The sequence below is a fragment of the Phaseolus vulgaris genome, chromosome 5 (assembly GCF_051622355.1).
Source record: "Phaseolus vulgaris cultivar YP4 chromosome 5, ASM5162235v1, whole genome shotgun sequence".
NCBI classification, from domain to species: domain Eukaryota; kingdom Viridiplantae; phylum Streptophyta; class Magnoliopsida; order Fabales; family Fabaceae; genus Phaseolus; species Phaseolus vulgaris.
The window spans coordinates 44,481,062-44,498,054 of NC_143502.1; the positions used below are offsets into that span (position 1 = coordinate 44,481,062).

The 16,993-nt window shown below is 30.6% G+C and overlaps 1 protein-coding gene across 3 annotated transcripts; it reads left to right on the forward strand.

Moving 5' to 3' along the window:
• Positions 1-13,906: 13,906 nt before the first annotated feature.
• LOC150027744 (B3 domain-containing protein Os03g0120900-like) lies at positions 13,907-16,398 on the forward strand. 3 transcript variants are annotated; one of them, XM_090302334.1, is made up of 4 exons: positions 13,907-14,006; positions 14,192-14,296; positions 14,489-14,627; positions 14,828-16,398. In XM_090302334.1, the coding sequence occupies exons 3-4, from the start codon at positions 14,519-14,521 to the stop codon at positions 16,051-16,053; spliced, it is 1,335 nt and encodes a 444-aa protein (XP_090158460.1). In that variant the 5' UTR covers positions 13,907-14,006; positions 14,192-14,296; positions 14,489-14,518; the 3' UTR covers positions 16,054-16,398. The 3 variants fall into 3 exon arrangements, with proteins under 3 accessions (XP_090158460.1, XP_090158459.1, XP_090158461.1); XM_090302333.1 differs by having other exon boundaries at positions 13,957-14,006; positions 14,124-14,296; XM_090302335.1 differs by lacking the exon at positions 14,192-14,296 and having other exon boundaries at positions 13,980-14,006.
• Positions 16,399-16,993: the final 595 nt, after the last annotated feature.

A 16,993-nucleotide genomic window follows, 5' to 3' on the forward strand; every position in this document is an offset into this window, starting at 1 on the left:
TTTTAATCAATACCTAACTTTTCCTTTTAACATTAACACCAAAACTCACAAAACTTCATTACACCATGATCAACAAAAACATCATTGAACAACTACCATCTATTATTGAGAATTGCATATTTACCATCATTTTTTCTGGAACCAAGATCCAACACATGCCTCTATTTTCCACAATTCGAACAAGATCGTTTAGCCTTTCAATATCAATTTGTCAATCATTGAATACACAAGATGTCACAATGACATTACTTGCTCCCTTTTCTATAGTGTCAAGTTTAATCTCCCTCCAACTTTTAGATGACTAGGATAAACACACAATCTTTCCAGTAAAAAAAAAATTCTTAAAGGGTTTGCACTAAGCTTGATGACATGACCATTTGTGAATTCATATTTTTTTGTAAAGAATAACATAATAAGTTGTTAACTTTTCAAACTCAAAATTGGTCACAAGATTCGACCTATCAATCCCTTTCAAGTCTGGTATGGTGGACCTCACAATTCTAGTATGGTTAACCTCTCAATTCGTTTCCTTTTATAAATAGTAACATACTCAATAGTTGACTTTTCAAACTCAAAATTGGTCACAAAATTCGATATGTCAATCCCCTTCAAGTCTGGTAGGGTCGACCTCCTAAATCACTTTTTTTCTCATTGTGAATATCGGTACAAGAATAAAAATGAATTATTCATTAAATAGAAGGAGGAAGAATGAGAAAAGAAAAAATATGTCAACTTTATACAATCAACAATAAAAATTTAATAAGAGGGAGTACTCGGGGTACTTCAACCCATGTACAAAAATTTCTTATGCTAGAGAAATGAGGTTTCCAGGTAAAAATGACCAAAACATAGTCATATTCTGCAAATATAATTCTGATAAGTTTAAACCTCTTTTAAAAAATATTAGGATATTAATACATAAATCAAGCTATCTATCAAAACAATCCAGCAACTTAGTAACAATAATTTTGTAGACTTAAGTACCCAATAAAAAAATAAATTAAGATAAAAAAGAAAAAATAATATCGATCACAATCATTTTATTATTACTAATGTTTTAGTAAAAAATATAATAGATAATTTCTTTTCATATCAATCTCTATCTATATATATTTTCAACAACTAATATCTCACTATCATATGTTAATTTTTTTCTTCTACAAATTTAATAATTAACGCATGTTTGAATACTTACTCTATCTTATGTGGTTCATGATTTAAAAATCATTATTATTTTTTTACTAATTTCTAAACATATATTTTTGGTAATAACGCCACACATATATGCAAATTGTCAAGCTAAATATGCATCCATCGTTAATATCATGAATTATATATAAAGGCAAAGATAAAAATTAATAATTATATAACCCGATTATATAATTTTATTTGTGATAATGTGAAGTAAGATTAATAATGATAAGACTCAGTCCTTTAATATAACATTATTAATATTAATTAATTATATAATTAATACTAGTACTTAATAAGTCGTATGCTATTGTTAATTTCTCTTCGCATATAGTAAATAATCAATATAATATTTTTAGAAACACAATTATCATTCAGGAAGACAGTTTAGTTTCAGAAGAACAATAATAATTAACATTAATCACTTGAAATTGATTATATATACATAAAATAACTATAAATTGAATAGAAACATATTCTCCTGTCTCACACTATTATATTTTTCTTTTATCAACAATAAAAAATAAAATAAATAAAAAATAAAATAAATGAGAATATTAAGATACTCCAACCCATTAAAAATAGTATTAATGTAAATAAGAGGATTTTAGTTTCCTAATCCTCCAACAATCTTGAATAGAAAAACAAATTCTTCCACAATTAAGCTTCATGCAAATTTGTGTACAACCTACAATATCTGCATTAAGAAACCTTTCTTCTAAAGAGAAACATAATATATAAAAATGAAGTTAAACAGCGAATTGGAGTTTACTTTAATTTTTTTAATTGTGTATGTGCATAAAATAAATGAGATGTAATTTTTATGTTAATAAAATATATTTATAGAAACTAGATTCAAAAGAACTTATGAGAAACTCATTTTAACTAATGAAAGAAACGTTTAAGCTTCTAATAAGCTTCGTTTTTTTTATTTGTTTTCATAAATTTTAAATTTTAAAGATGTAATTTTTTTTAAAGAGTGGTATAAAGTAAAAAATGATGTAATGATCTTATCATTGACGTCAAGAAAGTACTCGACCCTTACCTTGAACTTATCCGGTCTTTGCCAATAAAGAGGAAACTGAGGAGTATAGTTTAAATATAAAAATAACCTTCTTTTAGGATCTTAGAAGCATTTTAGTTTAAAGAAATTTTTAAAGAAAGAGATGCAGATGGAGATGGAGAAAAGGGGACCATGTTGAACACCATTTAAAGATGTGGTAAACTTACATGTGGTTGGGGAAATTTGTAGAAAATGACATAGTATTTGAAAAACCTTCAAGAAAGCCCAACTATTAGGATGAATTTGACTAGGAACCACATTCATGGCTGTTATATCCTACATTTAAAAGGAGAGAGAGAAAAACAAATGTTGAGCTCTTTAAAGAAGAACTCATATTTTTTACAAACCCTATCATCAAACATCACAAGTCTCGATCGTAACAAATTCAACCATATTATTAGAGCATATAGTGAAAGAAGAAATAAAGTCTTATACAAACTCTTTAAAGATAAAATTAAAGAGACAAATGACAGTCTCTCTGAGAATCCAAAAGTACTTGAGGAAGGATTAGAGGAATTTTGTCCTTCCTTTTCGTCTTGGCTACACATGGTTCAACAATTTCTAGTACCATGCCAAGAAACCTTTCATTTAATCGCTTTAGAATAACCAATCACGAACATTCTTATTAGTAATTAATTTAGAATATAAATTAATTAGTAGCTAAAACATTGGTAGTTCATGTTAGATATCAATTTAGAGATTATTTTATAATTTTTTATTAATAAAAATTACTTTAAATATTAATAATTAGTGATTACATAAATGTATTTTAAATATTATATGTTAATACTTATTGTATGATTAGTATTAATTGGTGAGTTGTAGTTATTGTTATGTTGTAAAAGTTGTAGTTATAATCATGTTATGAAAAATTGTATTGTTTTCATGTGACTGAATGTTAATCTTTCGAAAGTCATGATTCATATATATATATATAGTTTGAGATGTGTTTCGTTTGAAGACTTTATATTTTTTTGTTTTGTACTAATTCTAGCCTCATGTATATTTTATACGTTTGTCATTATAAAAGCATTAGAATTTTAAAACGTGAACAAACAAGTATATAAATTCTTATACAATAACAAAAAATCATTCCACCTAACTGCAATTTCAAAACATCACAAAGCATACTTATCATTATATTAAATTAGAGACCATTTTAGTAACTAAAAAAATTAATTTTTATTATTGTTAAATGGTTTCTAAATTGATATCTACTTAGCTACCAATGTTTTAACTATCAATTATTTAGTTTCTAAATTTGGTAGAAAAACCGTTGCTATTTAGAAACCATTTAACAATAATAAAAATTAATTTAGAAACTATTTTTTTTTAATCTATAAAATGATCCTTAATTTAATTACTATAACAACTAATTATTTTTTGTATTTAAAATTAGTTTCTATTTAATGATTTAATTTGTGACAGATTTATGCAGAAAAATCTCCATAATTTTCAGCTTTAAGAAACTTATAACACCATGCCATTCAACCCCTCATTTCCTTCCATTTGCACTCCCAATTCCTTTCCCAAATAGACCACTAAAGAAGCTAAGATATCCCCTCTGTGCTGCTGGAAGAGTTTCTGCTTCTCCTTCTCTTTTCCTACTAACACTCTTCTTTCCCATTTATGTAAATTTATATTTTGAAAATTTTCAAAGAAATTATGCATAGGGATACTTCAATTCTTATTAAAAAAAAACTAAAAAAACCTTATGATCTCACCTCGAAAAGAAGACTTACTGCAAATGCAAATCAGCACAACAGATAAGAAAAAAGTAAACAATGTATCCTAACAAAATAACTTAACCCATATGTTGGATATTGTGTATTAATTTAAGTAGTATATTTTCTTCTTACACATGTTTATAAATGTATTAGTACTTTTTTAGGACATTGCAAAATCAGTATAATATATGAGGAATATATTAATGATATGTATACTAGCATATAAAAGAAACATAGTCATATAAAATTCAACTTTTGAAGACAGTAAGAAAAGAATTATGAGTTGAAAAGATAATAAGGTAAAGTGACATGAATCTTTTAAAATATGGTATCTTGAGATATTAATGATATGCAAATATACTTATCCTAACATACACATGCATCTACCACAGAATGCAATATTAAATGATAGCTTTCTCTCATGCTAGAAATTTTTATGCAAAACAAAGATCCACATTCTTCAAGTTACACGATCTCATGTTCTTGCTGCACAGAATGATCACATGCTCTAAGAAGCCAGTCACTGCTATCATACTTTTTACTTGTTGAGTGCGTGATGTGTTACAACAAACTATAATATTAATCAAAGCATATATAGCTTTATTAGACAGTAACAGACCTAATTTAGTTGTCAGTAATAGTAATCTCCTCTTCATTAACTGTCAGAATGTACCCAATAAAATAAAATTAGGGAAAAGTTTATGATAAAAGCATTGCTGCATATGAACATGTTGTTAAAGCTCAGAAATGGTAACTGTGAGATAAATAGTAGTGAGAATGGAAATGTGTTGTGAAGAGGAAATTAAGCAGAAGAGAAGAGTTGAATGTGTGTGTGAAAATGGGAGGAAGAGGATGAATGAGATGGAATGGAAATGAGGAAGAAAAAGAGAAAGAGAAAGAGAAAAGAAAGAATACAGCTTGGCAGATGGGTCCAGGCATAATTATAGTCATATAATTTTGCAGTGCAGTGGAAAGCAACAAAAGAGAGAAAGAAAAGCAACATAAGGAAGTGTAAAACATGAATAAATGATAGAGAAGAGAAGGGGCTGGGAGGGGGGCTGTAGCAGCTAGTGGGCTAAATTTATTAGAGTGTAGGCAATTGAAGATTGGAAAGCGACCCAACAGGGAGAAACCCCAACGGTTTTCTCAGAGGGTAGTGTAGTAGTGAGGGGATGATCCTAGTGTGGGGTTTGTTTTCTTTTCATTTTTCGGTAGAACAGAAGAAGTGAATGAATGAATGAATGCAGGAAGAAGGAAAGAAGGAAAGAAGGAAAGAAAGAAAGAAGCAACAGGGTAGATTTACTTACTTTCTTTCAACCCTTATCTGATCTCATCTCATAAATCTGAACTCTAATATTTACACATATACATATTCTTCTACACCTACCTAGCCAGCTGCATGCTGCTGCAGCTATTATTTGGCCTATTGCAAATATATATATTGTACTCCTTCTTCTGCCTTCCCCTACCATACTGTGCCCCATATATATAGTTATATAAACATCTCAAATGGAATTATTTTGGTAAACTCGCCACCACTGAATAAAGTTCCTTTTCCAGCAATCTGGTTGATTTGTATAATTGCATGTGTCCCCATTCCCTTACATATGGTCCCACCCCTCTTTCTGTGGTCTCCCTTTATCCTTTGGTTTACCAACTCTGCCTGCTTAATTTCTCCCTTCACTTTGTCCTATCTATATTGCTAATGCTAAACACTTTTTTCACTATTTTGGTAACCTATTCTCTCCCTTCCCTCTCTCTCTCTCCAATCTACTCCATTCTCACCACCAAATCCCTGCATAGATCTGCATATCAATGATATATAATAATTAGTCCCTTCCATATTCTCCTCAAAACTTTTAATTAACCCACCCTCTCACTCTCATGGATCACCATTCTTTCTCATCACTATTTTAGTTACCAGCAAAAATAGTATTTCAACATTAACTCGCAAGGAAACTGGACCACCATGTGCCACAGTTGAATATTTTCCCATCAAATTTAACCACACTTTGTAAAATTGTGCATGCAACTTTTGTTATTTAATTACCGTCTCTTCACACATTTATTCATTTGTTTTCAAAAGAAACAAAGAAAGTGGTGATATTTATTGGAATCATAGAACTAACAGGTTTGGTTATTAAAGCTGTGAGGACAAACAAACCACTGAGCTGGAAATTGTGTGCGTGTGCAGTGTGGGGGATGATGATGAGAATACAAGAAAGAAATCTTTGTCTAGTTTATCCTCAACTGTGATGAGATGCACATGAGTTTTTTTAATCAAAAGTTAAGCTACCATGGCCATGATGCCCTATAAATATTCTTTAGACTTTTGGCACATGATGTGGTATATATGCAAATAAGTTTGAAGCTCCAACTGGAACCATAAATTGTGCAGCAAAATAACTTTCTTTACCCTTAATATAATACATCTTTTATGTTTATAGGATTCTAACATGAGTTTTAACATGATTTTTAAGGATAACAAAACAAGGGTGTTGATTAATTAGGTCGTTTTCAACATGTTAGTTAAAGAAAGGCAAATATATGAGACTGTCATTTCAAAATTATATTACTATACACTGTCAATTTTAAAAGTTATATATAACTAAAGTGGCTTTAATTTGAGACAAAGTATAGCCCAAAAGCATTGATAATGCTCCCTACTTTGTCAATGTATAAATAAGGAAATAAATGAGGAGAAGAAAAGAAGAGAGAGTCTAATCTCAGGTTGGATTTTGCAGTGTAACATAACATTGGCAAGTGCAGTTGTCTCTCTACAAGACAAATTTATGGTTTATATCCTAATTCTTTTCATCCTTCCATTTAAAGCACTCTTACACCAACCTATACTTAAGTTTTGCAAACTTTTCAATTCAAAACGTACAAATTTACTGATCAAACATAAAAAATGGAATTTGTACAAGATTCAAATGCATAATTGCACACTGTAGGGTATATATAAAACTTTTCTATTTCTTACTGTCTTTCACTGTGGTTTCTCAACTATTTTGATCTAAAAGACCAAGTTATAGCGAAAGGTTGTGTTTTTGAATTGGGAAATTCCAAATAATTTGGAAGATATTATTTTGATAAATTGGAACATAAATGTGACGGGGAAGATATAGAAATATAGAGTCAAAATGATTTTTTTTTTAAAAAAAAACAAATAAATAAATAAGAGATATTTTATGAATAATATAACCCTATATAAAATTCTCTTTAACCTCCTTACTCTAACGTATAAATATAAAACTTAACCTAACCTATGATACATTCACGTGTAAATATAAACCATTAAAAATAACTCATTCAAACTCCTCTATTTATAAAAAAAAATCATTTAATAATTTTTCAAAAATTTCATATAAATCAGTGGTTCAAGACACGAAAAAACTATAAAGCGAAAATGATAGTATAAGAAGGATGGATTTATTTTAAAAGGAGATTGTTAATTATGTTTTATAATATGAAAGTTTTGTTAAGCAAATAGGGCAGTGGAGTTGCTGTGCAGCCACCCTACAAAGAGAGAAGGGGGTCCAATGTTTGCATTGAATACTTGGGATATTCATTCTCTACTTATTTCATTTTTTAAAATTTATTTTTAATGATTTTCTATATATATATCCAACACAAATATTTTACCATTTTAAAATCGTGAATAATAAAGTATAGGATCAACAAATTTAGATATTTTTCATTCTTTAAAAATATCAAGTTTTTTATTTACAGTATTTTTATTTGATATTACACCAACATTAATAATTATAATTAGTTTATAATATTCTTACAATATTGAGATAATCTTAAAACTCTATTTTTAAATTTTTTTTTTTACATTTTATTCTCTTTTGTGTAACGTGTATTCTTATAATCTTACATATTTGTATTTGCTAAATTGATATGTACCTACTTTTGTAATTGGAAACAAAAGTGAGAAAAATTGTTTGGATTAAAATAAATAAATGAGTAAATAATTAATAGTTGATTTGAATAATGTGACGAAAATAAAAGAATTAAATTGATTAGATATTATAATAAACTATCAAAATAATCATAATTAAAATTGATTAAGAATGAATAATAATTAAAATATGATTAATTATGAAATAAAATAAATTATAAAATATTAAAAATTTACTTGAAATGGAAATTTAATTTATTTAAGTAATTAATTGAAAATGAGTATTAAATCTCAATTTCAAAATACAGTCGATAATTTAAAAGGTATTTTGACCTTATTATGTTTAGTAAGATTAATAACATGCATGTATATAAAGTGAGCAAGTTAAAAAAAAATGCATAATTGATTAATTTCAATTCTCACTCCAAATATTTCCATCTTCTAATCTCCTCTTAAAACCAATAATTCAAAAGGTGAACAGTAAATAATTGAAGTTAATAATAATTGGCTGTAACACTTTTATTTTAAAATATATACAAGTTTGTAACGTATTTCTCAAATCAATTACATAGTATATTTTGGAATAAAAGGATATAATTAAAAGTGTGATAATAATTATAGAATAATAGTGACATTTAGGTTTTTAATAATGATTTTCTTATTTTATTTTATTTTATTTATTTTACATATTACATCAGTAGTTGTAAAATTGCAGTGTATCCTAAATTAGTAATGCTTTTCTCATTTTCCATAATTATGATATAGATAGAAGAATAGAGAAAAAATGTGGTCCAAACTTCAAGAAATGCATCGAGTTGAAGAAAGCTATCTTCTGAAAAGACAACAATTGCCACCTACCCCTAATTTATTGTCCTCCTTTCTTAATGTCATACCATCTCGTCTCTTCTGCAACTATTTTTATTTTCTTCAAATACTTTTCTAACATGCTTTTTTATTCATTTTAAACACTCAAACTTTTTTCCTTGCCCAAATGTCGGATTTCATAATATATATCTATACATATAATTTTATGATTTTTTAGGTGGATAGGATAATTTTTGGTGTCTTCTATTGATGTTAGTTTTGTGATACCATATAGGTGATTGACAGTAAAATTTTATACTTGTTGTGTCTGTATCTGAAATGAAATGAAGTGTGTATGTTATTGAATTCGGTTTTGTATAAGAGTTGAATCAATTCTTAAATTAGTTATATTTTTTTTTATTGTTAAAAATATATATTTATTTACATTGTAAAATATCTATTTAGTGACATATATAAAAATACATACTATTGTAAGTAGCTAATGCAGCTTCTAAAAATATATTACAATTTTGATAGAAAATGGATGAATTTTGTGTGTTAATTTTGTATAAAGAAAATATGAAAGATTACAATAGGAATAGAAAGTAAATGAATGAATTATATATATTAATGAATGTGTATACGTGGGTAGAAGGAAGTAAGTTTTTATAAAGATATTTAAAATTGGAAATATGGCATGTGAAGGAAAAGGGGTCCCCAATAGATTTTTGTGTGATGGTGATGGAAAGTGGGGCTTCTTCATTCAGATGGCAAAGGCAAAGGCAAAGACATGATCACCTTATATTACTCCTAATTCTCAAACTCTCAATTATAAATTCTAAATTCTAATTCTTCTTTTCTTACTCTTAACTGGAATCTAGCTACCTAGGCATGCATGCAATTGTTTTCTTTTCTGTCATCCACATGTGCTTTCTGGTGTGACATTTCCTCGGAAAATTCTTGGTAAGTGTTTTTACCAACTGTTTCCACTCTAATTCCAGATCCCAACACAACCCAAACCTCTTTTTTTTCATCTTTTCTTTGCTTAATTAACCATCATCTCATTCTATTTCTCTTTCCAATTTAATGCCTTCCCACTGCCCAATTAGGGTTTCAATTAATGAAACCAGGAACACAGATAAACACCCTCATTGCCTCTTTCTCATTGCCTCTTTCTGTTGCATATTATTACATTATCTCCTCTCAAACAAACAAAACTTCAACCTCTTATCTTATTAAACAACTCTCACGGGCTTCTAAAAGTTACTTCTACCTCATGTAATGTTTTCAATGTCACATCATTTTCACTATTTTAACTATATCAACTTCCAACTATTGGAGTTTCTTCAATCAATCTCATAATAATAATACTTTTATATTTTACTATTTATCTCTATTCATCTCACCCCACATAAATAAAAAAATCGGTGAAACCAGAGAAGAAAAGGTAGAGTATGGTTGTGTGCAGAACCATTATTTGCTTTCACAATAGCTTTTTTTTAAGAGATGATCTCAAGACATAATTATTGGAGTTTCTTTTGAATATGAGGGTAACATAATAGAACAAAAAGGAGGACTTTAAATTGATTAACTGATATAATATAACGACTAGTTTTCATGCAATCAATCTAAGACAAGTCATAGGTCTCTCTTGTGTCTCCTGCAATTTCATGATGCTATTTATTGGTACTCTTTTTTATTAAATATGTGTGGCAGAAGCTTTAGAAAAAAGATAAATGTTTTTTTTCATTTAAAAGAAAAATATTACAAGGAGAGTGCAGAAGAAACAATAAAGAGACTCACACTTATATATGTGATGAGCTGCAACCTGCCAGTGCATAGAATTGTAATTGGAATATGACTAGACACTATTCCTCTTGCCAAGGCAAATGCAACTTGTTTCATCCTCTTTTCTCTTTTCTATCTCTACAACTTGAGCATGACAATGTTAATCTTTTCACTTTGCTTGTCTATATCATAGATTCAAATGTGTAATTTATGGTGATTGGAGGCTCATATAGGCAGCAGATCACAGTGGACCACTTGATGATATACACTACTGGCTACTCATAAACATGTAGCCAACTATCTGAGTGTAGTTGTAGGTATCTAAGTGATATGCAAAATATTTTATTTTTCAGATTTTCGATAAGCTTAAGGAAAAACAGAAACGTTTGTTTCAGTACCTGTGTTCACTGCATATATATATATATATATATATATATATATATATATATATATATATATATAATGAAAACAAAGAAAGTAGTAGAGTTATAATTATTCCCTAGCTTACCCTTGTCTCTCCCAAAGACCAAAGATACACGCAGATCTGATCATGTATATTTATGACATTATTTATTTTCGTGGTTGTCTATGTATCTATCTATATATAAAAGAAGACAAGTGATTATTAATTTTGTTCAATAATGTGTTCAACTATATCTCTTTGTCTTCATACATAGTTAACTAAATACTGATTTCAGGTGAGCCACTGCAGAATTGAAATTACTTGTAATAAGTACACCAATACAGCACCTCTCTCAGTGCTGTTCAACATATATTTCTATGAATGAGCACCATGTTGAAGTATCTGTTGACTGATTAATTGAACGTGCATGCAGAGAGGGTTTATGAATGAACTGGGTAGGTGTTAAATATGGTTAAATGTTGTGGAAGAGATTTTGTTGATAATTTGAAAAAGAGAGTGATGAGTGATGAGTAGTAGGTATTGAAAGAAAAAAAAGTGAGGTGCAGGGGAGCAGGGAAGTTAATGATTAGTTTTACTCACACTCATCGCTTACAAAAGAAATGGTTAGTTCAGATTGCATTCATTTCGACTTTCACCTATTTCTCCCTCTTCCTACTTAGAAACAACTGTTAATTATGTTTTTGGCTTCACACAACTACATATTTAAAACCTACTTCTTTTCTTCAAATGCCAATCTTTCAAGTTTAAATATGTTACAAAAACATTGATGAAAGAGGAATAATTCACTGAAAAGGACTAATCTAGCACGATGTCAATAATAATAATAATAATTTATGATTAAATAAAAAAATATAAACCTATTTTAAACTATCAATATATGTTATTTTTTTAAAAAAATTCTCACTGACATAATATATTAAAGGGTAATATTTTAATCATATTTTTTTATTTTTTAATTTAAAATATTATTATATTATGATAATAGGTTGTCAAGAAGTGAATGTGATTTGTTTTTTCAATGTAAAAATATCAATATATATATATATTATACTCATAATATTATCCAGCGGTATATATGTAATTCGAAGATAATAAAACCATCTCTTCGTATAGTTTTGTGGATAATTTTTTTATTGTTTTCGAAATGTTCATAAATTAGAGAGCTGATTTTCAAAGTAGATTCGTTTTTTTATAGATTAAAAAATTAAATATCCTGTTCATTTACTGCTTTATTATTGTTTTTCGCATTAATTTTTAGTGATATATATATCATGTCTTCTGTTTTGTTGAAAACTTATGGTTTCTTTAAGAAAATTGTTCTTAAGCAAAGACTAAAGATTTTATTAGACAAAGTTTTTTAAAATGTTGTGGCAAAAAAGTCTCAAAAAGAAATTGGAGTGAAACCCATGTCATGATTCTATTAAAAAAAATGAAACCTAAAATGGCCTAGCAACTTTCGAAAACTTTATCATAGCATAACAAAAACAACTCTATATATATTAATAAAAGTATAATAAATATTTTGAATAATTTGTTTGTAGTTTGTACACAGAAATTATAGCACTCTGCATAAAATTTTAATATCAGCGTTTATAAATCTTATAATTAATTTATTACATTTAAAGTAATCTTTTATTAATTTGTCTCACTTAAAGTATAATGATTTCTTCTGTTCATTTATAATGTCACGTTATGTTTGAGTGGTAAATCTTGTTAAGTAAAATAATTAATATTGAACTATTTTTTATAGGAAATTGCATTAGAGTTATCTAATTAATATTAAATTTTTATTATTAATTGTGTTAGCAAATTACTTGGAGAAATAAGTAATATATATTAAGAGTGACCTTATTTATTTATTTATTTATTTATTTATATATATATATTATATAGGAGGGTTATAATATATAGTAGTCTGGAATTAAGAATTAAGAGTGAGAGGATGAAGAGTTTAAAAAAAGAAATGATATATTAACCACTTGTATTACTTTACTATCCTATTTTTCTGTCTAAAACTTATAGTAGTTTATGAAATGACAAAAATAACATTTTCTCGTATTATTAATAACAAGTTGTATATTGGAGTAAGTTGTCAAAATATCATTACTCTTTTCGATTAATCATGACTTTTTTTTGTGAGGTTAGTGATTATTCGTTTCGATTAATCATGACTTTTTTTGTGAGGTTAGTGATTATTCGTCTAGGTGTTTAGAGAAGTTGTTTGGTTTTTTATTTTAAAAGAGTTGAAACACTTTTTTTTTATGTTTTTTTATATTTAATTTATTGGTTGATGATAAAGAAAATAAAAAAAATTTGGTGACTTTAACCAATGATTGAAGTTTTTAACATAGGAATAAAATAATGATAATTGAAAGAGAAATGAAAGGTAGGGCAAAAGGGTCCTTGCAGAAGAGAAGAAGGGGAAGGAATGGTTGGGTTGGAAGAGAAAGTTATAGTTTGCATGTATGAAGTGAATTGTTAGAGTAAAGAGTGTTGAGGGAAGATTATGCAGAGAAAAACAATGAAGGAGATGATGATGCAGTGGAAGTGCAGGGCCATTTGTTATATAGTTTAGCCATTTCCTTTTCCTTTTCTTACCTTTCTCCCGGGGACCATCCACAACACACTCAATCAATGACACTAAAAGTCAAAAAAAATAAAATAAAATAAAAACTGTACTCTCTGCATTATATATATACATACACTACCATTGCCATTTTCTCTGCTACAACTAGGTAGAGCCATGTAGTTTAGCCCGTACTCATATGTATCAGCTGCCATAACATAATTATCATTGCTTCTCTCTTTGTATAATTTGTGAATAAAATGAGGTTGAAATGGAAATTGAAGAGAGTTAAGTTAAGCTCATTGCTTCTGGAACAACTGGCCTTTTGGTCTCAACCCAGAAGCATATGTACTGTACAGATTATACCAAATATGATGAAAACGACAACTTGCTCACATGACCACAATACCCACATTATTCATGGCCCCCACGTAAGTGTAGTAATCTTCTCTCTTTCTCTCTCTCTCTCCCACCAATAAAACTGGGTTCCAACAATTTTTTTTGCTTCTTTTCCTACTTCTAAAGAACCTTCCTGTGAGGTAACTATACTTATAGCTAAAAAATCCACACACACACACTTCCCCTTCTCTCTCACACACACACACAAACTCTCTCTCTCTCTTTCTCCATCTAACTCCTCATGTTATGCTTTATAGGGTCAGCAGTATATAACAATAAGATGACCCCTTTTTGAATTCTCCATTCCATGGTTGTCTTTCTTTAGGGTTTGGATTTGGAGTGTTGTGGTCAACTATGAAGGCACCGACGGTTTTAATTTTTGTGTACTCAGAGTCTGCTTTTGTTTTTCTTTAGAGCCTCAGCAATCTGGGTAAAATATCTTCCCCAACCTACAGCTATGTCTTGCCAACCCTTTCTTTTCTCAATTTTTCTTTTTTCTTTTCTTCCTTTCTTCTTTCTTCGATCGCCTTTATTATAATCTTTTCATTTTATTATTGTTTTTGTTATTGTTTGCATCTTTTTTCCATTGTTTTTGCTGAGATCCAGAGGTTGTTATTAACAGAATTGAAGGTAGGTCAGGCATAATAACTCCATGGACTTGATACAACAAGTTAAAGGCAATTATTCTGATAGCAGGGAGGAAGAGGAGGAAGAGGAAGTGGCAGAGATTATGGGTATCACCAGAGAAGCAGAAAGCAGCAGTAAGCTAGCTCTATTTCCTTACCCCTTTTAATTTCTTCATCGATCTTCTCCGACAAATTAATTAACACCTCTCTTTAATTAATCATCCTCCTCTTCTTCTTCTTCAATTCTTCATGTCATAAATATTCCCTCACTCACACCTTCAGATTTTTTCATGGTTGCGGAAGCATTGCCACTAACAACATTTCACATGAATTAGGGTTACACCACCAAGATGCCGCATCCAATTTTGGAAAGAAGCTAGACCTGATGGAGTTGTCACTCGGGAGCACCAAGGAAGAGGAAAGGGAGCGCAATTTGCAACATCATCAGCATCATCATCAGCATCCACAACAGCAGCAGCATGAACATCATCAACAACATCATCACGAGGGTCCCGGGACTTGTTCAAACGCGAAGGAAGCAGTGGAGAAAGAGCAGATGTTTGAGAAAGTGGTGACACCGAGCGATGTGGGGAAGCTGAACCGGCTGGTGATACCGAAGCAGCACGCGGAGAAGTACTTCCCCCTTGATTCCTCGTCCAACGAGAAGGGTCTGCTCCTGAATTTCGAGGACCGGAATGGGAAGGTGTGGCGGTTCAGATACTCGTATTGGAACAGCAGCCAGAGCTATGTGATGACAAAGGGGTGGAGCCGTTTCGTGAAGGAGAAGAAGCTTGATGCAGGCGACACCGTCTCCTTCCAGCGTGGTCTCGGCGATATGTATAGACATAGGTTGTACATAGATTGGAGGAGAAGAACCGATCATGCTCATCCTCCCTCTGACCCCTCAGCTTCCCCTTTGTTTCTTCCCTCCATCAGATGGTACTCCCTTCCCGCCACCTCCCCCATCGCGCCACCCCGCTACCACCACGATCACCACTTTCACCATCTCAATTACAGCAACCTCTTCACTTTTCAGCACCAACACCAGTACCTCGGCCATGTTCATGGTGCTGCCGCCACCGCTGCTTCTCATCATCACAACAACTACGGCGAGCATAATTCGGGATCTGGGCCTGGCTCACTCTATTACCTCAGGTCAATGGGTGGTGGTGGTGATCAAAACATGGGAGGGAGAGGGAACAGCATTGTACCCATGATCATCGATTCTGTGCCGGTCAACGTGGGTCACCATAACCACCGCCATGGGCATGGCGGAATGGCGAGTGGCGGAGGTAGTGCCACCACAAGCAGTGGAAAACGACTGAGGCTATTTGGGGTGAACATGGAGTGTGCCTCTTCGGCCGAAGATTCTAGAAGCTTGTCCTTGGGTTCGGGAGGTCACGTGACAGTGGGAAATTCTCTTCCTTCTTCTTCTTCGTCTCTACAGCAACGTCTGAGGATTCCCCATGAAGACCCCCTTTCTTCTTCAGCAAGGTTTGGGGATCACAAAGGAGGTAGCGGGACTTCTCTGCTGTTCGATTTGGATCCCTCCTTGCAGTAGTGATGAAAATAAATTCAACATATCCACCAATAATGAATGGAGAAGATGTAGTTTCGGAGTTAGTTGAACTAGCTACCATCTCTTTTGCAGCATTATTTTTTTCTTACTTAATTTTCTTTCTTCTCTCACCAAAGGAAAGACCTCCAAAACTTTCTTCTTTATATTTTTCTTCTCATTCTCCTAATCAGTAAGCACTAATATATTAGCAGCATAAGTTAGCGTTTGAACAACTTCTTCTTGAACTGCACGAAGCGATAGACTAAGGAATATGAGATCTCCATTAGCTGCAAAACTTCAATTGTGTATAATGCAACACATATAATATATTATATTATTTATAATTTATCACGTATATTTATATAGATATAGATATAGATATAAAAATGCAGTTGCTGTCCCCTTATTTTATTGCATTGGTATATACTGTTACATGTACTCTCTCTCTTTCCGTTCACTGCATTTAATGACACACAGAAAAGCTTGTTGCTTTCTTCTATATCCTCCAGTGTTTCTGTTAGCGTTGTTGGGTTGATGCGGTTCACAACACTGATGTTTCTGCTGCTGCTTAGTTACAGCATTTTCGCTTGCTGATAAGGAGCAGAAAGTTGTACAGCTGTAAAATGGTGAATAATTAATTTTATTCTTCTTCAAACATTCATTTATATATTATTTTCATTGTTTCCTATGCTGTTGGTGTTATATTTAATGACTAGTTACTCCTCCTTTATATATCCTCTTTCAACTATTTCTTCTCTTCTCTCCAATTCAGAAACTGCCACCAGCTTTGGATAAACCCAACTGCATGTGTGTAGATTTGTTCTCCTTCTCCCAAGGGTTAAAAAAGTAAGTATCATCTCAATGCTCCCCAACCTAAATTTTCACTTTCAATCACCTCTTTCTGCTCTCTCATGCTTATCATAATAATGCATTCTGGTTTAGT

Bases quoted from the DNA above. Each gene is read 5' to 3' on its own strand.
- LOC150027744 (XM_090302334.1), top strand. From the start codon at position 14,519: ATGGACTTGATACAACAAGTTAAAGGCAATTATTCTGATAGCAGGGAG. The intron at 14,628-14,827 runs GTAAGCTAGCTC...CACATGAATTAG, and splicing joins CAGAGAAGCAGAAAGCAGCA to GGTTACACCACCAAGATGCC.